Consider the following 26,516-nt stretch of genomic DNA (forward strand, 5'->3'; position numbering starts at 1 on the left):
TGCAGTGTACGGACAGAATGAGTAAAAAAAGAGTATTGCAGTTCTATTTTTGTTTGGATTTTTTTTTTTTTTTGGCTTTGGTTTGTTTTTGAGGTTGTGCTTCTTCACAAACCTTTTCTCTTTGATCTTGAGTGTTTGGCGGTGTGTTGTGTGGTGAGGCTGCTGGAAATGGTACTTGACATTTAGCTTACATTGAGGAGAACAGAACATGGGAGACCTGAATGGCGGGACAGAATGTGCTAAAGTTTACTTTACACGTTGTGCATTGTGCACTTCAGTACTGAGCATATAAAGGACCAATCGAACAGGAAGTTAATTTTAGAACACACAAATATTTGGCTGTCTTGCAACCACATAATCCACAGTCAAACAGTAATTCAGGGTTTTTAAAGTATCCACAAATGTGCTTGTATCAGCATACAGAGAGACATTCTTCCTCAGAATAAATAAAACTTTTGAAAAAATAGGGTTCGTTATTAATATCAAATTATTAGCATCAAAAATGAGGCCATTACCCTAAATATATTCATCCATATTACCTCACCTACACTGAGAAAGTACTCTTTCAAAGCCCTGCTACCTAATGTTTCCCAATTCTTTTGTGCAACTTGACCCTGTTTTTTCATCTTACTCTGTATAGCCACATGGCCTAGATTTGTTTAGCAAGTGAGTGGAGAGCCACCATTATGAGGACCACAATACGGTACCTCCATCAAGCGACGAACCACTTTCTGAAGATTACCTTAAAATCCCATTCCAGCAGATTCTCAGTGCAAACGTTCCGATGTGTTTATGTCCACATGGTTCTGTTTCACAAACTCAAACAAAAAAAGGCATGAAAATGTGTGTTTTTAAATATTATCTTTAGCTTGCAACCATTAAAAAAAAACAAAGCAATTTTGGTTTTTCCCCCGTCGCCCGTCTCTTATGAAATTCTGTCCAGTGAGAGGCCGCTTAGCCCAGCTTGGCCTTGTCTTGAGGCATGCTTTTGATATCCCCTGTCACTTTCAAGTGCTGATTTGCAATTAGTGAAGTCATGAGAGGCATCAAAGCCAGGGCCTGGAGTTATACCGAGTGACACTAAGGAGCCCACTCTTTTTCTGCCTCCATTAGTCATCCGCTGAGGACATCTTTTGAAAACACAGGCTGACATGGTGTCTCCGCTATTTAGATCATCTACGTCTCTTAATGAGGCATACCTCACAATCCAAGCAATTGCACCTTGTTGAAACAGTCAATACTTGGACAATGAACCAAGCAGATACAGGTACTTAGCAAGGTATTTCGATGCCAGGAGGCTGGTTAGCATTTGTTCAATTGTGCTGCTGGCTAACATTACTGCTCTCCAGGGAATTTAGGTTTTGCTGCAAGAAAGTGATTCACTGACACAAAAAGCATTCTAGTTTGCTGCTGTGGTTAGCCAGAGATACAATAAGCTAGACTGGCAGGAAAAGCAAACCGCTAATGTATTAAACTTCACAAGCAATATAGTATATTAAGCTTCACAAGCAATATAGTGCCATATTTCAGCCTGCTTTTTAATGTTTGGCTGGACTGCTTCCCACAGACCTGAATGTGTAACAGGAGTAGGTGAACAGCCTCAGGTGACCTTATTATTAGGTTAGAAATGCACCACTGGTAAGCGAAGGCCGGTATGTGGCAAATCCAGGTGCAGTACCTGCAATCCCCTTGCTAATGCACATCATACATCACTGCCTCAAGCTCCTTAATGCTGTCAGAAAATGGATTTGTATCATGTTAGTTTTCCATCTCTCAGGGAGAGATGCATTGCCTGATTTTTTTTTTTCAATCAGGCAACAAAACGCAGCATAGATTTTTCTTCAGTTTTAAAGCAGACCTGACAATAATGACTCTGCTTTAATTAATTGATGGCACTCAAGATAAAGCCCTCACCCGCCGTAGGTGTTGCTATGGACACACACCCAGACGCTCTGAGTGATTCATGTCTCCGCGTAGAGCACGCTCACGTATTGCGGGTTGTACCTCAGATGTATGTCTCCCAGGGTTAGAATGCAGCAGGGAGAGTTCAGATGGGTGTGAGGAGACTCACAATGTCTGGATAAAATGAACAGGGAAGAAAATAAGGAAGTGTGTGTGCATGTGTGTGTGTAGGGGGGAGGGGGTCTATGTGTGTCTACTTAAAAAGGCTAAGCAACTGTTTTTGTCCTTCCTATAACCATTCAGAGAAGAATTGAAGTGCTTATTATTTCAAAAGGGATGACAACCTTTAGCTTCTTCTCCAGCCACACAAAAGGCACTGAGTCAAATTGCGTGTGTGTCCGCTTGAGGCAGACGGGTGACAATGATTTGCTTAGAATCCGACGGTGTCACAGCAAAGTGACTCTCTGTCACGTGCATGACTCATAAAGAGCTAAAATGGTAACGCGACGATTACCACATCACAGTCGAGCGTGTGTTGATCTATAAAGGCCGATAAGAATATATAGTTTCTGCAGCTTCCTTCCTCTTTATAACAGTATGTGTCAGCGCTTCCTCTGTCTGTTCTGACACCAGTCTGCTGGTATGAATTGCCCATAGTAATCAGGACAGCAGATTCGCTGGAGCGTATACGCTATAGAGTGAAAACTCACATCCTCAGACTGTGTCTCAGCTCACCTACTGAAACCTATAACACATCCTAGGTTTATTTGTGCAGGTTTTGTGGGGTATGTTGTATTGTATTTAATGTGGAAGTAGTGACAGTGTGGCGTAGTGGTAAGGTGCAAGCCCCGTAACCGAAAGGTTTCTGGTTTGATTCCCTGGTCAGGCACTGCTGTCGGACCCTTGGGCAAGCTACTTAACCCGGAAATTGTCTCAGTAAATATTCAGTTGCGTAAATGGGTAACATGTAGAAACTGTGACCTATGCGAGTCGCTCTGGATAACACTATCTGCTAAATGTCAATGACGTAATGTATATAGAATGCTTGTGCTTGCTGAAGCGTGCATGGCCTTGTTCACTCTGTGAGGGCGATGAGTGTTCAGATGATGGTGGTCAGATGCGGTCTATGCGCCGTCTGTCGTGCAGCTTTATCAGATGCACCTTGTGCTCCTTTGCTTTAAGCCGCTCTTCATCGGAGCGCCTGCTGTGATAAAAATACATGTGTGAAAACGTAAGAATGATCCTTCACCTCGTCAACGCCTCTCAGTTTGTCTCTCTGTCCCACCCTCTATCTCTTCCTGTCTCCCCTCTTCCTGTGTCAGCACTCAGTGGTGCTGAGTGCTCCAGATTTTCATCTTGCATCTTTGCAGTCTGTGTTGCAAATGCATGGGTATTGAACGTAACCCCGGTGTTTCCGATGTCTCTGCTTCATGTACTGGGGTGAAGGAAAACTGATGCCAGTCATGCATTTTTTTTCCCCCCGGGGGAAAGCTCAGTTCACCTGGCTGCTCGCTCAGGTGGTGGTCCAGGTGATCACTCATTAGAGAACATTCTGGAATAGCCGTCACCACAATGGAAGCAAGTCAAAAAACAGTCTGTGCCCTTGGGGTGGGAGGTCAGGCTGACAGCATCACGATTCCTGCCTCTCAGAATACCACAGTCTTGTGCTAATGCATCCCGTATGGAGCTATAATCACCGGCAATTCACCGGGATGCATCTGAGAAAATGAACCGAAACTATGGAGGGGAAAAACATGTTCAGATGAAAAAAGGATTGTAATGGGGCTTACTGGGGTTCTGTTCTATGTGAGTGACTCATTCTATGCCTCTCTCTCTCTGTCTCTGGGGTTTGAGCTGTTGTTGCATGGCAATACTCCCACTGATCTCCCTCAGCACATAAAGATAATGTTCCTGATGATCAATCACACTGTGCTTTACTGAAAATGTGAGACAATTGTACTCGGATAATAGAAATGATTAATTAAAAGTTAGTGTGTTTTTTGAATGCATGTATGTTTTCCAACAGTAAAAAGCATCCTCTTTAAAATGACATGTGACCTTGTAACATGCAGTAATGGCAATAGGGGTTTTCAGAGCCACATGTTCAGCATGTTTAATGCAATATGCAGCACCTACAGATATGTACAGCTGTGAGTCATATGTTATCAATTAATTCTAGCACGCCTGACACACTCCACATGACAGCGGTGGGCAGCACCGCGGAGGCTGTGAACAGGACCTGTGTCCTTTTAGGGGAGAGATGGGGGAGGGGTGTGAGACTGTGTGGTAATCTGTTGCAGGCCAGCTACGCCCCCTGCAGGTCCTCAGTAGGACAGTTATAACCAGGTAGAAAAGAGGTGGGATAGAGGTGGTAAAAGGGGGGGAAGGAGAGATGGAGTGGATGACAGACAGACAGACAGACAGACAGACAGCAGGAGAACCATATTGACAGACCTCAGACAGCCAGCGATGGAGGAGTGCTGTAGCGTCCGGCTGCTTCCGCTTTGGCTGAAACGAGGTGAAAGAGACGTGGTACATGCATGTTATTTCAAACGCTGTCCTCCCCCCACGCTGATCCCTGCAAACAGTGAGAGTCACTCTGTGTGTCAGAACCTGGAAAGGCACTTAGCCTCTCAATGGAGACGTGAGATCGAGCCGTGCGTGGTCAATACACACACATTCCTGCATGGCTGTTAGCTTCTTAATGGAACACCCTTCCTTTCGCTGCCTCCCCTCCAGCAGTTTGCCCTCTGGAAGTTTTGGTTGTGATGGGTAGCTGCAGCTCACAAGGAATGAAGACATGGTGATGTTCAGTCCTCCACCCTCTACACACACAATAACGTCCCATCCGCCCCCTACACACACACACACACCTCTCCGCTCCGGTCACAAACAGATAGCCACACGCACACACACACACACGCGCGCGTGCGCGCACACACTTATTAACTCTCCGCTCTCCATGCAGATAGACAGACAGACAGACACACACATGCACACACACACACACACACATACACAAACACCCCTCCACTCTCTGCTCACAAACAAACAAGCAACACACTCCCAGCTCCCACACCAAGACACACACACACACACACACACACACACACGCACACAGAGTTCAGTTGTGTGATGGCACTTTAGAGGAGGCATGATGCATACCTATTCATCATCATACACCCTGTACCCTTTCTGTGGTAAAGATTACAACATTTTCCGCCAGCTTGAGAAAGTTTTTTTTTTTCAGCAGAGAAACAAATGCGAGACACCATTCATTTCTGGGTGCTGACTGCCCTGACCCTCCTCAAGACGATATAAAATGCCTCAGAGAGGGCATGATTTAGAGAGACATTCAGTAGCTTGCAAACACTTTTTTCTGTGTTACACATTGGACTCTCACAAGTGACGGCTTTGCCTCGGGACAGAAGAATCTGCTGAGTGCAAGCACTGCTACTAATGCATGCAGCTATTTCGGTTCTAAGTAGTTTTTGTCATCAAAAATTGACCAGTCATTAACTAATGTAGACTCTAAATTGGAGCTGAGTCTAGACAGCTCTTTAGGTGAGGTTGAATGGGGCCTATCCCTCATTTCTATAGCGGGGAGACCGAGACACACCCCCTGGTCAAGGCCATGGGGCGATTTTTAACACTTACCTCCAAGCAGAGAGGCACTGGGGTGACCATGAGTTATTTGGAGCGTTCTTCCCTAAACATTATGTTGTAAGTGTTTTACAAAAGGTTAATGTTTCAGCCTGTGAGACCCAGAGCTGTTGAAGTTCTGTTGAAGTTTTAACCCCCACGCCCCTCCCCCCCCCACACCATGTTCTAAAAGTTCTATCACATTCAACTGAAAGAACAAGACTATCCCAAAAATAACTTGGTGTCTAACTCCTATTGGTGACTTCAGCCGCTTTGGAGAATGTGAGGTGTTTACATCAACTGGGAATTAATATGATAAACACAAAAGAAAGGAAATTGCTGAGGTGCTTTATCGTTTTTCGAAAGGCAGTGTCCTTCAGGTGTCAAACAAGCTGTTAAAAGAACATTGCGTCGCAAAGATTTTCTACCTTTCCTCACATCAGCGTGCAAACAAATTCGGGAAAAAGTAGTCATAGCTCATCCTCCAACATGGCCCCAGCCCCCCCCCCCCCCGCTCCCCCCACCCCAGACCCCCTCCTCGCGCTCCTCGTTTCTTGACACGTGGCTCTCGCTAGAGAAACCGAAGGACAGAAATGTTTCAGGAAATGGTGCGCGGAGATTGAACATGGATCAATTTGTTCTGCGCGCCGCCAGAGAAGCAGATTTCTATTTCCTGAGCATGGAGAGAGAAAGTGTTCCTCCGCGGCTGTGATTCCGGCTGAGGATAATGGCTGCATTTACTCACCTGTAAAAAGAGACCACCCGCTCTCATGGCATAAAAAAAGCAGTCCTGGCCGACAGATTGCCTCTGCGTCAAATGTAATGCAGAGACTGGGCTTTATTTCCTCATGGATGCACCATTGTAAGCTGAGGCAGCACATCGCACAACAGTTTAGCGACGAGTCATTTCCTGCTCATGGCGTGACACATCAGATTATTCGGTGTCTCATCTTAAATTGGAGCCGGCGAATTTTAGGTGTTATCGCCGAAATCAAATGGAAAAACACAAGGTAAGCAAACAGTTTTTATTATTTTTTTCCCCTGTCTTCCCCCTGAATTTTTGAATCGCCAACTGTGTATTAAGCTGGCCTCACCGTGACTCTCTCCCTTTCTATTCACACAGGACAGCTGAGGCATGACAAATTCAGTCCCCCAAACACACTCGCCTGTACTCAACAGCTATTTTTACACTACAAATCCCATAGTCCCCCACAGGGGACTGGAGGAGAGGAGCATCTCTCGCTGACGTCATCTGACTAACTCATAGGTGCCTGGTGAGTTCCTCAATCGATGCGATGAGGGAACCCTAGGGGATTCAAACTCCACGCTTTCCCAGCCGAACAGATCCAGGTATGCCCTGCCATTGCGGACTCCCAGTTGTTGTTGGTTAATGACAGTCCAGACTCAAACTTATGTCTAAGACTGTTGGCCTCAGCCTGCACTCCAAAGCGTCTCCACCAAAGTGAGCCGGTCCCAAGCCTAGTAAATGCTGTTATTGACTTGAGCAGATATGTTAAAGCGGGAGTGGGCAACGATGTGGTGTTCTGGTAAAGAGCAGGCCTTTCAACTGAAAGCTTGCTGGTTCAGTTCCCTGCTGAGGCACTGCTGTAGCACACCTGGCCAAGGTATTTAACCCAGAATCGCCTCAGTAAATATTTATCTGAACAAATAGATAAAACTCTTCACTATGTAAATTGCTCTGGGTAAGAGCATCTGCTAACTGACAATAATGTAATGTAAAATGGTCCCTTTCTGAACCTCAAAAACAAAATAAGCATCTGCATTTGGTCCATTCAATAGGGCACAAAATATTAAGGATGTTACATGTTGTAACAGATGTTTACACTTGTTTTGATTCTGAAAACTCTATGACATTTTGTGATGAATTTCTTAACAATCAACACTTTTGACTGTATAGTCAAAATTATTTCCACATTAAAATGCAAAGTAATATTTCACTCTGATTGCATTTCTGCCCTGTGTTTAATAGTCTGAAAACATGTAATTAGAAAAGAACCCTTAAACTGTTGTAAATGCATTAGGCCAGTTAAAGCAGAGGATTCTGGGAGGGGTTTTTGCGTGGGAATATCAGGACTTGTTGCTGAGAGATACTTAAGCAGACATCTCCGAAGTCTTCATATAAACTTGTGGAAACAGCTGAACATGACATTTTTATTCTCAATCCACCTTCCTTGCCAAATTGTAGGAGGGCATGTTGTTAATATTGTTATTCATGAAAGAAATGAATTAATCTTAAGTTCACCATGTCATAATTCATACAGGTGTTTTTGGATGTTTGGGTATGCTGTCAGAGTTGTCCCCCTTAGTCTCTTCCCTTGTTTCTGTGTGCTGATACACGATCATGAACAGTGAACAGTGATCATGAACCCAAAGTATGGGCGGAGCTACATTGTGCTGTCAATCAATGACACATGTGAGCCAATCAAAAGACTGCTCTCCATAGCAAAACAAGATTCATTCAGATCAGTCAGCTCGTGATAACACATGGCAGCTCTATCCATTCTGGGATTCATAAAGGCTAGGTGTAACTGTAACAAAGAGTGTTCCCTTCCTATGAGGTCACACTCTCCACCCCTCCTAACACATAAACACACATACAGCCTCTCTTAAGACATGCGCACACACACACACACACACAAATTGTAGCAATTCATTGAGAACACTGAAATGTTTACAGTCTCTAGCCAGTGAAAAATGGCCAAAGTCTAGCTTATTGACACCCCTGTAATCAGATCCCAGTAAAATAGGTAGAGATGAAATGAAAGGTAGAAGACAAATGGCGAAGTAATCCCCTTTAAATGTGTCTCCTCAGCATAAGTAATGTGCACTCTCTATACTCCTGCCATCGTATGAGAAAACACCTGTGTGTACAGCTGTCTTTGTGTACAGTTTCACATCTCTTCCGCTGTAGCTGGGAAATTATCACTCCCTAAAACACACACTTATTGTGCCCCGCAAACTCCGCTTTCTACAGGTACAAATACTAAAACGCATATTTACTAGATAGCTCAAACCCTGTCTTTCTAAGATAGCTAACACTGAGACAGGGTTATACCTCTCAGTACAACGCACTCAGAAACTTTTCTTTCCACAGTAAGTCTGGAAGCAGATCTATGCAGACCAACACTTCTTACATAAGAGACAGATAGTGGTTAAGAGATATCAAAAGATACACCGTCTGTACACAGACCTTTTGTCCCTGTTCTCCATAGATGAGTTCTGTAATCATGGCAGAATCTGTCAATATGAATCAAGGTACAAACACAGCAATTATTTTTACACAGAGCAGTGTTGAATACATTTGACTTGATGTTGGTGAGAGGGTAAATTGGTATTAACAGATGAAAGCTGAAATTGTAGTTTGGATGGCCAAGTTGACAAAAAAATGTAATTGCTTTGTTTTATTTTTTGATGTCTTCACTTGCAATTTTGATTTAAAACATACATCATGGCAGTCCTCACAGACTATTATATAACAGGATGCTGCTATTCTAACAGGCTTGTTTTTAGAAAACGTGGCCTCAGGGGTAAATAACCTGAAGTGCACTTCCCACACCAAGCATATAAAACACGACTGTTAAATATAGCCCCGAAAAGCAATTACCAGGGTCAAGCACAAAAATGGCCACCCTGATTAGCACTGACCTTAATATTTATTTGATCTCAATGAACAAGCAATGTGGATCTTAATAAAAATAAATAAATATTCAATGTAATAACAGAATCTCGCCACAGGAAAAAAAAAACAATGAAAGGTCAATGGCAGCAATTATGATAATATGCTAATGATCAATGTTATGCTAATAATGCTACCAATTATGCTATTATGCTAATGGTGGTAACAGTTGTAATTGTGTAAGTAATACTAATGATCATGATAAATGCGTTAATTGTGCTGACAATCATAATTATGCCTACTGAGCTCATAATCCTAATTCTGGTAATAAGATAATTAATAATAATGTTCATATGGTAATACATAGGTATACATCAGTCAGTGTAGAGTTGAAGACTTTTTCAACAAATCCTAATAAAAAGTTCTAAAAATGTTTATTTCTTGTTACTACAATAAAACACTGCTATTGAGAACCACTCTTTAGTCACCCGTTAGTCACATGCACAGGTATTGTCCAATCAGATCCATTTTCCACTGAATCTGGGGTGCTGAAATTCTCTACGGCTCTGGTAAACTGAGCTCAACAGTGCCACCCTTGCCAGGTTAACGCTACTGCAGTCTGCACTCTCCAAAGATAACTGCAGGACTGAGCTGGTTGAGCCTAACTCCGAATGTCATGATGAGCAGGTACAGAGAGAGAGAGGGAGAGAGATGGACAGACAGGCAGAGAGAGGTATAAAAGGAGAGAAAGGATCCTATTTCCCAAAGGGAAGCAAGCCTTTTCTCATCCAACCTGTCTGTTATGAGCCAGATGACACCTGTCTGCCATCTGTCTGTAGGTCTCTGTGCCCTTTCAGACCTCTCAGATCGTTAACCATTCAGCACACAGTGCTTTCATATACTCAGCCACCTTTCAGACGACCCATCACTGGACCTGGAAATAATTGGCAGTGGCTTTGCAAACTGTCCTAGGCCTGCTTTTATTTCCTCTGGTTGAGACGCAAGGCAGGGAAGATGCTTAAAGCACAAGGCACATTTTTTGGCCCAAAGGATACACTTTCATCTTACGGGCAATGATTTTAAAAAAGTCAGGCAGAGTAAGTCATATGTTGAGAGAAGAAGAACATCTCAACAGGCTAAATGTTACAGTTCGATGTTCAGAAGCTAAATTCATCAATACTATTGTTTATATGAACAAGCAAGCTTTTGGTACTCAATGTTTTAATGTCCTCGCAAGCTGGAAATCCATGAAATCATTGTCCACGGTATCTTTTTTTTTTCTGATTTATAGCAGATCTTGAATGTGGTAAGCTACCTCCCACCCGCATGTATAATCTGTTCTCTGGTTTCAAATGGCTGGTCTAATTGGCTCCTGGGGGATAGTGGGAACAGAACTGGTGTCAGAGGAACACCTCCTCCACAAAGACAGAAGCTGGTCACTGAATTTTTGCTGGGAGGAGGGACCAGGAGCAGGGGGAGGCAGGAAAGGATTGTTAGTTACCTGGGGGCGGAGAGAGAGTTACACACAGAAAGTAAGATAAAGACAACAAACTCTCACCTGTGTGAAACAGCAAGCCATTCTGACACTGCAAGGTCTGAAATTCCACATTCTGTTTATAATGTTCTGGAGGCTCAGGTCCTCGCTGTGGAGCTAGATGACACGACTCTAATGTCAAAATAAACCCAAGGGAAAATGTTTGTTTGGCCACGTCAAACATTTATGATCCTTTGGCAGGAGCTCCTTCTGATGCTAGGGGGCTTAGCATAGCACAGTGTATCCAATTGACCAGTAGCCTAGAGTTTTACAAAACATATTTACTACCTTTGTCTTTTCTTATTCTTTCCCCATCATCATTATTATTATTATTACAAAAAGGAAAAATACTGTCAATGAACAGTTTAAATGGAAATGATGAAAAAAAGTGAAATGAAAAGAACAGCAGACCAAAGCAAAATAATAAAGTTTATGAAAATTGCATTTCAAACAGAATGTAGCTATACATGATAAATGATGATTTCAAGGTGACCCACTGATCAATTTGCATACAAAAGAGAACTGTACATGCACTTTAAAATATATCTACTGGTAACAGGAAACAAAGAGATAAGGAAAACACCAGAGAGTTTTAGCAGTGCTTGACAGTTCTGTGATGTTAATGCATGACTGCAATTCTGCACCTTTTTGCTCTCAAGCAATGGTTGATTGATTGGATGCTTATATCACAGACAAATGATTGACAGAGAGCACTAAACCAAACATAGTTCCATTGCATACTAGCTTCCCTGACTTCCAAACACAGGAGAAAAGGAGAGTGGCAAATCTAATGTCACACAGTATTACAGATTCATGGGTTTTAAATGAATATCCTTCATGTTGCTCCAAGCAGTTGAACATGCAATCAAATCGCTGCTGCACTCGCAAATGGCAGCAAGAGAAATTAGTCACGCAATGTAAAGTTTCTATGGACCAAATCACATGTCCAACAGGATTTGAAACTGCCTGGAAAGATTTTAGTGAGATCTCTGTATCCTTTGCTATGAATATTCAAATTACACCCCAAAGGAAAAGTCTTTTTCTGGAATACCGCAGTCCTGATTTTTTTCCCCAGATCATGCCATAGCATAACATTATGAATGTTGCAGATACATACAAGATTTGGGCAAACTATGCCACTGCAGCCATGTAGACTGAAAAACATTTGTTTTCCTCTTCGAGGGTATAAATCTCCAGTACACAGTATAATGGAGAGGATTTGCCGTGGCAATGGCCAATGCCAAAGCTATAAACAGCAAGACGTTCTGAAGACATGAAGTATTCTCCATGCACAGAATATTTCATAACCAGCAACTGGATTCAAACTTTCTGACATGTTTAGCCCACACCTCTGCACAGGCCTCCTGTGAGGATCTCGCTCATAGGTGGCTAGATTGTGGAATATAAATAGAACAGATTTTGCGATGGAGATTTCATTTCAGATAATCCTTTTTTTTGCATGCTTTTCCTTGCCAGTTTTCATCTGTTTCAGATTTCGATTGAAGATTAACCTCGGTGAGAAAATGCCCTGGCACGACCGTTTGTCCTTGCTATGGCTTGATGGCGCGAGTGGTTTAAGGATATATCACTGCCTTACCTGGAAGTGACCTGTTTGCCTTGGTGCTGTATCGTTCAGAGTGTGTTCAAATTACCTGCCAGGAGAAAAGGGCTCGTAACCCAAACTTTACCGGATTCCCAGGTGGTTGTCCTGTGCCCTTAGCTGAAGTACTTAACCTGAATTGCCTCAGAAAATACCCAGCTGCATAAACGGGTAACATGTAAAACAAACTGAAATTATGTAAATTTCTCTGGGTAAGAGCGTACGCTAAGCAAAATGTTAAGTGTTCCTTTTGGCTTACGCGAGCACCATAGCCACCAATAGATGGAGCTGCTCTCAGAGACCTCAGGGACCTCATGTCTGAGCTGTCTGTATACTTAAGTAAATCAAAAAAGATATATCCTTTTAAAAAGCCACATGCAGCAGAATGTGAGTCTAAAACCGATTCAGTTTCTCAGAAGACTGACACCAGTCAACATTCAGATCAATATTATGGTATTCCGATGGAAGAGGTGACACAAAGATCAGAGGGGGGCTCAGTATGGCAAACAGTCAGTCAGAGACTGACATCATTTTCAAAGAAGGAAAATGGTGCACTGTGATCACAAATATCTGCAATAGGAAATCTATTTTCTGTAGCAAGTCACAGTAATGCATGTAATTACTCAATGAAAAAGGAACTCGGATGTATCAGGTCAGAGAATTTAGAACGACCTGCTTAATTTTAAAAGGACCTCATTGGTGCCGATTTGAGTTCTCTCTCCACACCTAAAAAGGCCTGTCATGGATTCAGATGTTGCAGAGTAATTAATTCTATCTTAACAAAGCTCCTTTGCTGCAGTGTAATTTAGCGAAACGAGAAAGGTCATTATTTCTTGACAGGAGCCTCCCATTGATTCCTGGCACAGAACTTTAAAATAACGCCGACACCGGTTTCACGTTACCCCAGGGGCCAGAGCCTCCTGTATGACACGGCTCATTGGGTCGGACATCACAGTGACAGCCGGAGGAGGGCTCACAGCCCCCTCCATTTCCCTCAGCACAGGTCCATTTAAACACCTGTCCAGAACCATACCCATCAAGCTTATGCAGAAACGGGCCACAGCATTTAAGGGTGAGCTGTGGAGGGATTGTGGGATTCCTCCAGGAATACATGGACACTTGGTGTCTGGTAATGACATGCACATTGCACAACGGAGACATCCTGTTTGTTTCTCTGACTATTACTGTGGACTGGCATTGAATCATGGGCCACTAGCCTTGAGCTGAGATGAGGTTTTTTTTTTTTACATGTATGGACTTCGGAGTGGTAAGAGTCAGCATTTGAATAAATGAATACACGATTACGTGTTACATAATGCAGCACCTGTTTTGATTGCATTAAAAATGCAACCAAATTCTTTTTATACTGCGCTGCTAGTGAGGGTGATCTCCTTATGCGTGAAATTCAAATGATGGTCGTACATCGCGACTGTTCACTATCTGTGCCTTCTCATCCTCATCCTAGCTCACTGTTGGAACTTGTGGCTCAAGTCTCCCCTCTTCTGACTGTACCCCCAAAAGTCCAAAACACAAAGATCTTATGCTGGGGCAAGAACATCCCTCACTTTTATGACGATATTAATCTGCTTCGGAGACACATTGAGAAGAAATTGTTAGTTTACGTTTAACGTATTATCCATTGACACGGCTCGTTCTTTGCTGATGCTTCTCAGGTTAAATACCATGTTCAAGGGAAAGGGGGCATTTAGATCTGAATCTGCTATTTTGTCCTTGTAAGCCCAGCTATAGCAGCCTGCTCTAATCAGAATTCCATTGTGGTGGCCTCCATTCAATCCACTGCAGCCATGATGTGCTTCTTTCTTTATTCATTTTTATTTTTCACGTAACTGTTGGGAGTTGGTGGTCACTGACATTAATTTACATTCATATGTTGCATATGAACTGAAAAAGGAAAAAGAAAACAGCACCTTCTCAAATGACGTAGTATTAAGAAAAATGTACATTATGTTTCGATTGAATAGAGATGACCTTCTTTACTTAAATAGGCTCTCTGATGAATTTTGTCGGCCTACCATAGCATTATCCTGTTTAATTTCATTGGTCTGCATTTTTGGCCTTGCATTACGCTTGACGAATAGCAGCACACGTACGCCCTGGGTGCCTGTTGCACAATGAATAACACTAAATGACAGCAGTAAGTAGACAGGCCCCGTCTCTGAGGCGCATGTGTGTAAGGAAGTCGCAGATGGCTCATGAGGCGATTTCGCTGGCACTTCCCCAAAATCTTCCTTCCCACGCGTATGAGAGCGAGCTCATTACTCCTGCCGCTCCGGCCCGCGAAAGCAGGGGTCTCAGGCCGGATCCGGGGGCTGGTTTCCCCTGGATCCGCCGCCTGCACCCCGTGCTGCCTGCTCGAGGGACCAGCTCCCGAAAACAGCCCCGGCTCGCTGTTTATTTATACATGACCTTCATAGACACCGTCTTCTGAAATGCCAGCATGATTTAGCTTCAGAGGCGGAGTGGTTGAGGTGTTTGGCTTGTGATCTGTAGGTTCTGTTCACAGCTGTGCAGACTGATTCTCTGCCCCCGGGCCAGGCACAGCTCCTGTCCCAAAGCTCTCCGGTAAATATCCTGCTGTATAAATGCGTAAAAGGTAAGTTATGTAAGTTGCCCCAGAAATAGGGTGTCTGCTAAATAAATGATGTAACGTTGCCAGCCCTAAGAGCCTAAGGTAAAATGTGTAGGATGGTGCATGTGAGAGAAATGATGTACCTTCATGTTGCATGTTAACGTATATTCAATGTTAAATTGTATGTTTTCCACTGTGTTACACCTTCCTGTATGGTGAGTAAGACCATATACACCAAATACAACACCACTGTGATATATGTGCTGTTTTACACATTAAAATAAAGTATCCTGTTTGAATGTACTTGGTTCTACTTGAATGTGCCTGGCATGCTACCAATACAAATACAGAACCGATTAGCATCTTCTCTCAAGGAAGAATGGCTAACATAGAATTTAGAACATAGAACACAGACCACAGAACATAAAACACGGAACGGATCCATGTGTCTGGGACCCATGTGGTGCTCGGACCTGTCTGTGTTTGTGTTGGGTGTTGCTGGTCTCATGCGAGCCTGTGTGAATCATGCCTCCGCGCGGCTGATTCGGTTGGACGGACAGTAATCGCTGGCCTTGGTAACATGTGCGGCAGTGACACACCTGCAGTGCTCTCTGGCAGCGGCCAACGATGGCCTACACCCCCCAACCTACTGCCGTCACAGGGGCCTAGATTACATAACCACTGTGTGTCAGCCTTGTAGGGACCTCGACATTCATGCACAAAGGCAAGGACCCATGTGACGAGGGGAGAGGTCGAGCAGCGTGACAGGAAGGAGCACACTTGTTGGAAATTTGCGTTCCTCCATGGCCGCCTTATTATTCAGCACCTGCAATCAACTGTATGAATGTTGCAGTGTATTGTTGCATAAGTGCTGACCAAAAAATTAATTTGAGAATGGTTTTCGGCAATGCAAGTTTATGATTAAAAACACATGGAATGAGAAGAATGAATCTTTCATAAACATAGAAGACAAAGAAATATCCTGGAAAAGTGCAATTTATTGAGTCGATTCCTTTTTAAATACACACCAATTCTCAATATTAACAAGGACAGCACAAGAAGAGTGCACCACAAAATTCTGCATGAGTGTGTAAATGACGTTTGAACTCAGCAACACTCCTTTGGACTGATCAGCTGTCAACATCAGCTTTTTTTTTTTTTTTGAGAAAAATCAGAGCCATGTTTTGCACAGGCTTGTTCCCCATTAGAAAACTCAGCTCATGCTTTGTTCTGTTTTGAAATCCCTCTCCTTTATTTTGCATGAGTGCTGTTTTGTACAGCCGCTTATGCTCATGCAGTGAGGCTGCAATGTAGAGGTAACTTATGGGCAGCAGTGTAGCATAGTGGTTAAGGAGCAAGACTCGTAACCGAAAGGTTGCCGGTTCGATCCCCGCTGGAACACTGCTGCTGTACCCTTGGGCAAGGTACTTAACCCACAGTTGCCTCAGTAAATATCCAGCTGTATAAATGGATAACATTGTAAAGAACTGTAACCTATGTACGTCGCTTTGGATAAAAGCGTCTGCCAAATGAATAAATGTAAATGTAAATTTATAAATGCAGGTATAAACAGAAATACCAAACCATCAAGTATTAGAAGGCAGACGCCACCACATTTCATAGTATTTCTCAAGCACTCCACTAGGCTACTTTCCACAGGAAATGCTTATTTGCTGTTTGTTGCAGTGACTATTGTGCTAATGTGTTTCGATTTATTGGTGTTTTAATGCAGTTTTGCAAATGAGTACCTAGGTACCATTTTCCTGGAATGAAGATGTTTTAATTTTTTTGTATTCATATGTGTGTAAAACAACCTGGTTCTGCTAGAGGGTGAAATGGGTCTCTGGGTTTAATTTCAGAACCAAAACTACAAATAGATGTCAAGGAGAGAGCTTTAATGTGCATGAAGGACTGGGGACCTAGTGATCAAACAGCGGCTTGTGAATCATTACTCCCTGAACAGGCAACAGCCCACAAATTGGGTGCTTGAGATTAGAGGAAATAATTAAATTTTTCTCTCTCTCTCTCTCTCTCTCTCTCTCTCATGCTCTCTTTCTGCGTCCCTTCCATGTGGCATACTGTACTGGCTCTCCTCCATGCTAGAAGATTATTCAAAGCTGGTCAGAGGAATGAGAATGATGTCACTATAATGCATATCAAAGTCATTGAATATATTACAAAAAAATGTCTCTCCTTGCCACTTTTGTATGATTTTAACAAATACAGTGCAGACTATACTGTAAAACTGCATCACTATAATTGTAAATATATAATTTCATGCAAAAGGAATTTGAAAATTATTCATAATGTATCCAGGATATTTTTTATGTATTATATTTTGGAATTCAAAATTTGGCATGCATTTGCCATACACTGGCAAAATGTACTTATATGGAAGGAAATAGATATCCTAATCACAGATATGTGGGACATGCCACACAGGAAATGAATTCTGTGTGATCACAATTACCTTTTTTAGACCATGAACATCATTACTCTCTTTTGAAATGTGTTACCATGAGTAACACTGCTATGTCAAAGTGTCTGGTTGATGAGCCCTAAGTCATATGGATGGTCTGGGCAACTGAAATGGTGGATGAGTTGGTAACCTCATTAAATCCTTTAATTATGTGACCCATGTGTTAGCACACATGTGCCGCTCATATTACAAAATACCACAGCAACCAACAGCGTGTCATTTGGCTTCCTGTTTTTGATTTCAACAGAATAGTTGCATATTCACTATCAACAAAATATGTAATCCATTTAAAAATGAACTGTCTTAAAATGTCTGTCTTAAAGTTTCAGGTCTAAAAAATGAACCATGCATTGTATTTGTGTCTTCAGTTAGTTTGTTTTATCTTATATGTGTTGTAACCTGCTTTAAGATAATCCGTCTCTCTCTGCAATTCATGTTCATACGCTGTGAATAGACTATACTGTTACTGTCGTTTTGTGTTGCTGTTATTTCCTACAAGCTGTTGAAACTGACTGAATGAACATTTGTTTTCCTGTTCTGTCTATGGAGACTTTAGCGCTCATGTCTTTTGTAATTGTTTGCACTTACCTTCACCATCCCCCACGTCCCGTGTTCCTGTTTTATTTCTTCTGATTGGCATTGAAACATTCACTAGCTCCTATAAATAATGCGGATCTGAAAGTTGGGAGTTCCAATGTATGTACACTTAACTACGGTTCACTGCAGGTCCTCCCCGTGAATGACGCCCCCATCAGCCAATCGAGCATGACTTGATTCAATTCACTAACTTGGTGGGGGTAAGTATGCTCTGCACAGAACACCAAGCATCTGTAGATATGTGCATAACTCAGAAATTTATTTTGACCACACTTTGACCGTCTCTGTCAGAACACTGTTATGGTCCCTACCCTGGACAGTTTGAGTCTTCAGGGTTGAGAGGGGCTCTTCACTTCACTTTCATCTTTCCCTGAAGCATTGCCCTGAACAGCTGCGAAATAACAGAGCCCAGAGACCATTGTAAAGCTACATTCACTCAACAAAATGAAGTCCCCAAAATTGACTTCCGTTCTAATAGAGTAGTTGGGGGGGGGGGGGGGGGTGCGGGGGGGGTACGTGACAGCTGGACTGCACTGCACCACAGTTGTATTTCATCCTAAATAAGAGGCCCGTACTACACCGAGTGCACAATCTGTTCTATTTCTGCCTGACAGGACAGACACTGACAGCCCAACCAACCTTTGACCCCTTTGGTTATGTACTCCACATCCACTTCCTGTCCCCTGTGCTAACAGTGCAGAGTGCATGGGTTCAGAGCTGCTGTTATTGACCTTTATGAATTACTACTACACGTGACAAATATACTGCAGTTTGCATTGTATCAAGTATGCTGTGCTTATCTGACAACAGAGTAGAGCTCAGTCGTGAAAAGTCAACCAATTCATTGGTCGATTTGTTTTTTTTTTTTTTTTTTTTAAATTTAGCGGATGAATGTTTTGACAGTCTGACAGACTTGTTTATTTCTGAGATGAAAGCTTCCGCCATCTCATTCAATTTCTTTTTGGCATACCGTCTATTTTTGAACCATTTTAAAGTCTTACTGCTGCGAGAGAAGTTTGTCTGAATGTAGCAAGCAATGGCCCTCATTGATGATTCTGTTTGGACCCTCTGAACGCATCAAGCCCTGAGTGTTTTTGCATCTGAATGCGGTGTCTTTCCTCATCAGGGACTGACACAGACTCTGACACCCAGCATAACAATATTACATTCATTCCTATTCATTTCAAAATTGATTAATTTGCGTGTCAGTCTGTGAGTCTTGCCTGGTGGAAATTTAGACGAGGAACATGTTTTGAATTACTGGATTCCTCTTGTTTGAAATTCGTGGCTCAGCAGTAATTGAATTGCACCGACAAACTCAAAGATATCACTATGATGTCTGGCATCATGATGTGGTTGACTTACAGAGTACAAAGACATTGTGTTGCTTTAAAGAATGATAGATCCAGTGGAGGATCACCTTGGAAGTATAATTCCAACAATATAATATGTTATTATATTTTAAATATAATTACAATAATGGGTCAGTCTATTTAAATATATGAAATACATTACAAAGACATAAACTGAGCTATGTTGCTCCTTTTTATATGATATATGTCATATATTTATATGTATATATAATATAGTATAATGTTATGTATTATTTAATATAATATATATTTGGTTTTCTTTTTCATGTGCAAGCAGTGATGACTTGATTTTGGAATTTTTTTGGTCTAACTTGAGTCCAACATTTAAAAAAAAAAATCAAAACAAAAAAACACTGTTGAACACCAGCTGTTAGAACGGCCTGTTAGGAAAGCTCCTGTTGAGAAAATGTCTGGCTAGCTCTTAAATTGCACTCATTGCAGATGGCTCAGGTAGAAATTAACAGCATCAAATTTCAATATAAATTGCATATCAAACTTGTGATATTTTCTAACCCATTATATTAAATCAATTTTCACTGTGAAAAAAAAAAAACTCATTGAATCTACACAATAGGGTCAGTGAAGGGATAAAACCCTGTTTCGCTGATAATAAAAAGCGGAGTTTAAATTATTGGAGTGACATTACAAATCCCTCGTGAGAAGAACTGAAATATAATTATGATATTCTGGCATGATTCATGAGTTAAGGTCGACAAGTAGACCAATAAGAATCTACACATGATTGGAGGAATCACAATTTATTGAAGTAATGTTTAAAAGAAAAAAAATCACTTCAGATTTGCAGGGCAACATTGTATTTTCTAATAAATAGATGTCTATGATATAAACTCTTTAAATCAGCACAAGGGGTGTAACATGCAGTTCGACCACTTAAATTGCAATTTAACTCCACACAGCTCAAATCCAGGACAAGTTAAATGTTTTATACTACATATCATCAAGGATAGATCAAAAACAAAGAAATCCATTTGACCTGTCAAGAACACTGAATTTCTGAAGCGGAGAACCTGTCAGCGCAATTTCTGGCACCACATCAAGTGATGGCGCCGATAAAAACCCACTCTCACTGCTTGGATAGCATGTCAATCACAGCGGCCCTGCGCAGGGCAGAGAACTCCTCTGAGTCCTCCCTCATGACGCTGTGGATCCAGGGCAAGTAGGCAGACAGCTTCAGGTACACGGCGTACTTCTCCACCGCACAGCTCTTGTCGAAGGAGAGGATCCCGGCGGCGTACACCTGGTCATCCTTGGGGTCCAGGACAGCCAGGACGCCGCCCTCGTCTCCGAAGCAGACGTTCTCTGCCAGGGGGCTGACGCCGGTGCAGAACATGTGATCCTCCACCTTGGGTGTGTCCTTCAGCACCTGCCCGCCGTGGCGGTACTCGGCCCGGCAGATGTTGCGATCCACCACGGGGAGCACCAGGTACTTCAGGAAGTTGGAGAAGGTGAAAACGGAGCCCCAGCCCCACCCAGTCACGATGCCCCTGGTGCCCCCCTGCTCCTCCAGGTCCTGGCCCCGCTCGGGCAGAGGGATGGGCATCACACTCTTGCTGAAGACCACGGCATCCTTCAGCTTGATCAGGGCCAGGTTGTTGTCCCACTCCGAAGTGTTCTGGAACCCCGGGTGCAGCACCACCTGCGTTGGGACGGGATCAGACTTCATCGGCTCTGACACAAAGCCAGCTCAGGGTTTCCAATCTCTAGCCCTGGGAGGGAATCTGGATTACCCCCCACCTTTGCACTTCATTAACTCTTTTAACACCTCATTTTATCATTTTATACGGGGGTGGTGCAGCCATTACTTGTGGCCCCAGCAACCTTGAGGTCCAGGGCTGGCTGACCTTGATATGGCCTCTCTCTCATGTCCAGTATCATATGGTACATCAGTTGATACAGGGCAAATAGAACATGCTGTCTTGCATAATGCGTTGTGATAATACACAAGCTTCAGGTTTTGAAATTCTGAAGAGTGGCATGGAAAAAGGATGCCACAAATGACCTCAAATGATCACACAAAAGAATACACACAAGGACCTGCCAATTTGTCCTACCGAACCTCCCACTGTTTAATTCCCTTTGCATCATGTGGACTTAAACCACACGATGAAGGACCTTTTGATGAATCACACAATACAGTTATGTTACTGGAGAGCTCTGACCACATCTGAGCATGCTCAACTCTCCCTCTTTCCCTATAATTCAAACCCAGCTCATAACTGTACTGTAGGGTTGTAGGGTTTTTTTAAAAAAAGAATTATTGTACATTGGCACTGTCCCTGACACTGATTGTTTCTGAAGCCTGAGACTGCTGTGTGTTCTGCCTCTGTCTGAATAAGGTCATTTCAGTTTTCATCATTTGAATTTTTATTGGCCGCTAAACCACTGATTGCCCTTATGTGAGGTACACGCTGTACTCGTTGGGTTAGTGGTTCTTGGCTGGGAAACAAAGCGTCACATCCCAGCTTTCATTTGAGAGAGGGGATTAGCATGTCAGCTCACCTTTTCAACCGCCACCTCCTTGGACGGATCTAGTGGGCTCCGTTTGGTGATGCCCAGGTACACCTTAGGGATGGAGGCTTGGTGTTTCTGGATTGCCTGGCGGCTCTTGTTGACGAAAAGGTTCCTTCCAGTTGTAAGGATCCAGCGATCAGAAATCAGCGCTCCACCTCCGATCCCCCCGTCCAGCACGTTATCCCCAAAGTACAGCAGCACCTGCCAGGGGACGTTGTAGGCAAGGGAGCCCCCCACCATGCGACGAGAGCGGTGGCTGGGGGGTGGTGGCAGTGCCCCCCTGTGGCCTGTCCACACAACAGCACCATTCAATCAAAACCAGGCAGAAGGATAAACCAGTGTACCTGCATACATACTTAATGGGCTCTTGCGACTTAAAGCGGTCTGCATTCTTTGAAATTTCTAATATTAGTATATATGTGTACATTTGGCACAGGATCTCTTGCACGATGTGCATCTCTCCAGCGCAGAGAAACAGCGTTCTCAGGTGTGCAGATGTAAAGTGAGGGAATGTACTCATGCCTACTTATGACAGCTGGCAGCAAAGAAAACACCATGACAAAACTCTCATTTCTATAATCTTCCTCTGGGTATTCAAGATAGCCGTAATCATACGCTTGCTATTCTGGATTGAATTTTTTGTTCAAACATTTTACTTATCTGAGACTATCTTGGACCAGAGAAACCGGAACTGTGGAAAATGGATTATGTCTTATTGGTTCTCCAGTCAGTGTAGGAGTGGATTCCAGCCTCTGATTATGTTATGTTTCTGCCAGAGCCTTGAACTGAGATCTTTTTTTTTTAACTCATTCAACATTCAGAAGAGTCACAGACCATTCAGTTGCGAAAGTGATGTTGAACGAATTTCACGTTTAATAATTTTAGGTGTTACATAACTTGTTGATTTTCAATGAAAAGACAGAATGAAATGCTCAGGCATTGTCTTTGAAATCCGCAATGCTGTGAGAGTGTGAGAGTGTGTGTCTGTATATGTGCATATGTATGTATGTGTGTGTGTGTGTGTGTGTGTGTGTGTGTGTGTGTGTGTGTGTGTCTGTGTGTCTGTGTGTATGCCCCTGTGTGTGTGTGTATGAGTGAGAGAGAGATGACAAAAGAGTGTGAGAGAAGAGACTGTCGGTGGATATGTTTGTGAGATGGGAGTGTCAGTGTTTGTGTGTGTGTGTGTGTGTGTGTGTGTGTGTGTGTGTGTGTGTGGGGGGGGGAATATCTTTTATTCTAACAGATGTCTGTGCCTGGTGCAAGTTTCTTTTATAATGTAACAGCACATTGTCAGTCCCTGCTGTAAGCCGTTGTGTAAGATAAAACAAAACACATGAATGTGATCTTCCACTTTGCTACCGCTGTCATTTCATTTGCGCTGCTGTTCAAACGATTCTCACTTAACAAGGATAATGGCTCTGCTAAATGCTCCGCTGGAAAAAGTGTGTGAACGTGCCACTCGAAAGATCGCGATTAAAAAGCCAGCATCGGAGTAGCGTAGCGCTGACGGGTTACGTCACCGACAAGAACACGAGACCTTTGAAGATGGCACATGTGCTTGTCATCTGCAGCGCTTCAGATAAAAAAAAAAAATTAATAAAAAAACTTAATGCTGGTGTAGATTGATATTCGTGCAAAGCATGTTATGCGCTGATGTCTCGTGATAAACAACATACCTGAAGCCAGGTGCTCATCAGCCAGGCACACGCCGGAAACGAGCAGCAGCGCTGCCAGAGATGACCTGGAGAGCCACGAGATCAGATGGACACGATGCACATAAGACAGAGTTGTAAAATGCTGATATCCACATATGCATGACTGAAAATGGGTGTAATAAAATGAGGTCTGCAGGGGGGGGGGCAGCTCTTGTGCATGTGCCAGGGCCCTCTCGCTTTGAGGGCCATTCTCATGGTGTCACTCTCTCATGCTCTCAGGCCCTCTGTCACAGACACTCAGATTGGCAGCTGCTTCCCCCGTTTATAGTGGAACCACTCATCTGTGCTGCCTCAGTGTAAGTCCCCACCAGAGGATACGCACGTATAGATAAACCATCCTTGCTTTGTGGACAGCGCTTTACAGGGTCTGTGTTTAATTCATTTTAACCGGTTAACCAACAATAATAACCATTTAGCTGTAGGCTTTTGCACACTATTGTTTTTTGTATGAAAATTATATTTTAGTTATATTTGTATTTTAAAATAGATTCAAGCCCATGAATAATGTTCCATTATATTACCAAATGTAAAAACATGCCCCAAAACATTTTCCTTCAAAGTTGTTACTACCATGTTCTGACATTCAAAGTGTCTGACCCTAATGTTGTAGTGACAAAAAATTCTCTCACATCCAGTCATTTGTAATGTTAGGCATATTTAAAACAGGTTAAATGACATTCAGTGACGGTGAGTAAATTCAATTACACGTTGAGTAGACAATAATTCAATACATCCATTAAATGGCGAAAAGACTATGGAGGAATATGCTGTACGCTAAAGAACAACCTTGACATACTGTACATTGTTTCTGTGCTGATTTTCCTGATAGTGTGCATTGCATTTTAACTTTAATATCCAATATCTCACTGCAGCAATTTTGCACAGGTTTGTAACCCTGAGTCCGTAGGTATTCCGAGGTTCTTTAATAAGCGTCGATAATAAAACATGAGTTTCTTTGCCTGTTTGGGCACCCTTGTATTATCCCCACTAGAACTTTAAAAAGTTGTACCTACCACATTGTGATGGAGGTGTTTGTCGATGTTGGCGGTGATGTCTTCACAGTGAGAGCTGAAGAAGCCTGCTGTGAACAGGTGCTGGATCAGGCTTTTATAAGCTCTTCCTGACTGCACAGATGTGTACAGAGTTTCCCAGATCATTTCAGAATTTCCCAAAAACAGACAGAAAGCAGGACAGGTATTTCAGAATCACAGAAACTCCCAGCGTCCTTGGCAGTTGTGTGCACTTGGATGCAATCCATTTGTGTTCTTTCCAATGTAACTGGGAGTAAACTATTTGAATATATCATTGATGTATGTCATTAAGGCATCAGAAAAGCATAGCAAACATACAATTCAGGGCCCTTTCCTGTATGCTCACATTGTAGGTATCTTTTTGTATGTTCGTTAAAGTGTTTGTTGTTTGATTGCGTTTTTTTTTTTTCATCTGACAGATTACATGCTTAAACTATGAGCAGGTGTCATGTAGGTATAAAATCAGTTTTCTAAATTCACAACAGAAAATTCTGTCTGATCATTTGGTTTTCATGGATTTTAGTTACTGTGGTAAGACATTTACTTACAGAGTTTCCAGAGCGATTTGTTTTCCTGTCATCGCTGATTTGCTGCTCCAGAGATAAGATACCAGATTTTGTGTAACAGGGCAAAAGAACGTATTACTCAATTGCCTATCAAATGTTCGAACTGTGATGAGCTAAATAAGTATAGGGGAAATGTTTTGTGTTGTGTGTATAGGTTTTCCTAATTGATGTAATTGTTTATCGGGGGCACAAGGATCTTGTTATTCATATGATGGGCATAACTAGTATTTAGCAGCTTGGCAGATTCCCTCAACCAGGGCAACTTATTACTGAGACTTTCCCACTTGGCAATATACTTCTGGCCACAAGCTCAAACTTTGTTCAACATTCATGAGGCTTTACACAGAGAACATCTTGCATTTTAAAAAACCCACATCAAATATTTAATATATTCAGATGAGCATTTCTGAAAGCAGCTTGCAGTATGTGTATGCTATATATGTCATCAAGATAAGTTGTTTTCTCTTTCCTTCATCAGTCAGGCCATATACTGTATATACTTTGTGATAATGTATAAACACTCAATACACATAATACATAATCAGACCATCTAAAAGTTGTTCCTCGGTTTCTTCTTATTTGCTTGTTTAAGGATTCCATTACACAAGACTGCTTTTATTTCTCCCCTGCGTTACTTTAAACCCAATTTATTTCAACAACACTCTCGATGCAGGTGATCTTTGAACAACAAAATTGAATCTTTTATCATTCATTAACTCAAAGTCAGCCTTTGATCTTGATTAATCATATCAATCTATTTGCAAAACCTACAAATGTTTCCACTTTGCAGAGGGTTACTGTTTTAGTAGCTACCATCAATTTCACTTCAGTAGGACGAAAAGAAAAAGGAAAACATGGCAAAACCGTAAACTCAGAGGTAGGCGGACTAATAAAAAGTGTCAAAACAAGTCTAATTCTTTATATAGATCAAAATATGGCACACGTGTCACTATGCGCCTTGTTCTGTAAACAGTATCCTCTATCAGTCAATGTATTCTTTTTCAAAAGTGCTTGGTGATTTTTACTATCAGGTACATCACTTTTTACTATCAGGTGCATCACTCAAACACATGTACATCGGCACAGCAAATGAGGTTTCTGAAAGACAAAGAAAGTCCATTTAAAAGCACCTGCCGTTGCTTTTTGGAGCTGTCGTTTCTGTCAAGGCTCAGGCTGATGGTTTCTCTCAGACTTTCGCAAGTGCTCTTTCGGGAACTTTGGGCTTTGTCGACGTGCAAGCGTGCCACCTCAGCACTGCAAACAGCACCACGTTCTCTCCAAGCGGTATGTGTGTGGGCCTGTGCATGTCCAACTGTGA

General features: G+C 42.5%; 1 protein-coding gene across 1 annotated transcript; it reads right to left on the minus strand.

Moving 5' to 3' along the window:
- Window positions 1–20,137: 20,137 nt before the first annotated feature.
- LOC118787619 (haptoglobin) lies at window positions 20,138–25,237 on the minus strand. Its single transcript, XM_036543147.1, has 5 exons — window positions 25,181–25,237; window positions 24,615–24,725; window positions 23,563–23,627; window positions 21,875–22,173; window positions 20,138–21,011 (listed from the first exon to the last, which is right to left on the minus strand). Exons 2-5 carry the CDS (start codon window positions 24,617–24,619, stop codon window positions 20,439–20,441), a joined length of 942 nt encoding a protein of 313 aa, XP_036399040.1. The 5' UTR covers window positions 24,620–24,725; window positions 25,181–25,237; the 3' UTR covers window positions 20,138–20,438.
- Window positions 25,238–26,516: the final 1,279 nt, after the last annotated feature.

Source organism: Megalops cyprinoides, chromosome 13, assembly GCF_013368585.1.
Source record: "Megalops cyprinoides isolate fMegCyp1 chromosome 13, fMegCyp1.pri, whole genome shotgun sequence".
NCBI lineage: Eukaryota > Metazoa > Chordata > Actinopteri > Elopiformes > Megalopidae > Megalops > Megalops cyprinoides.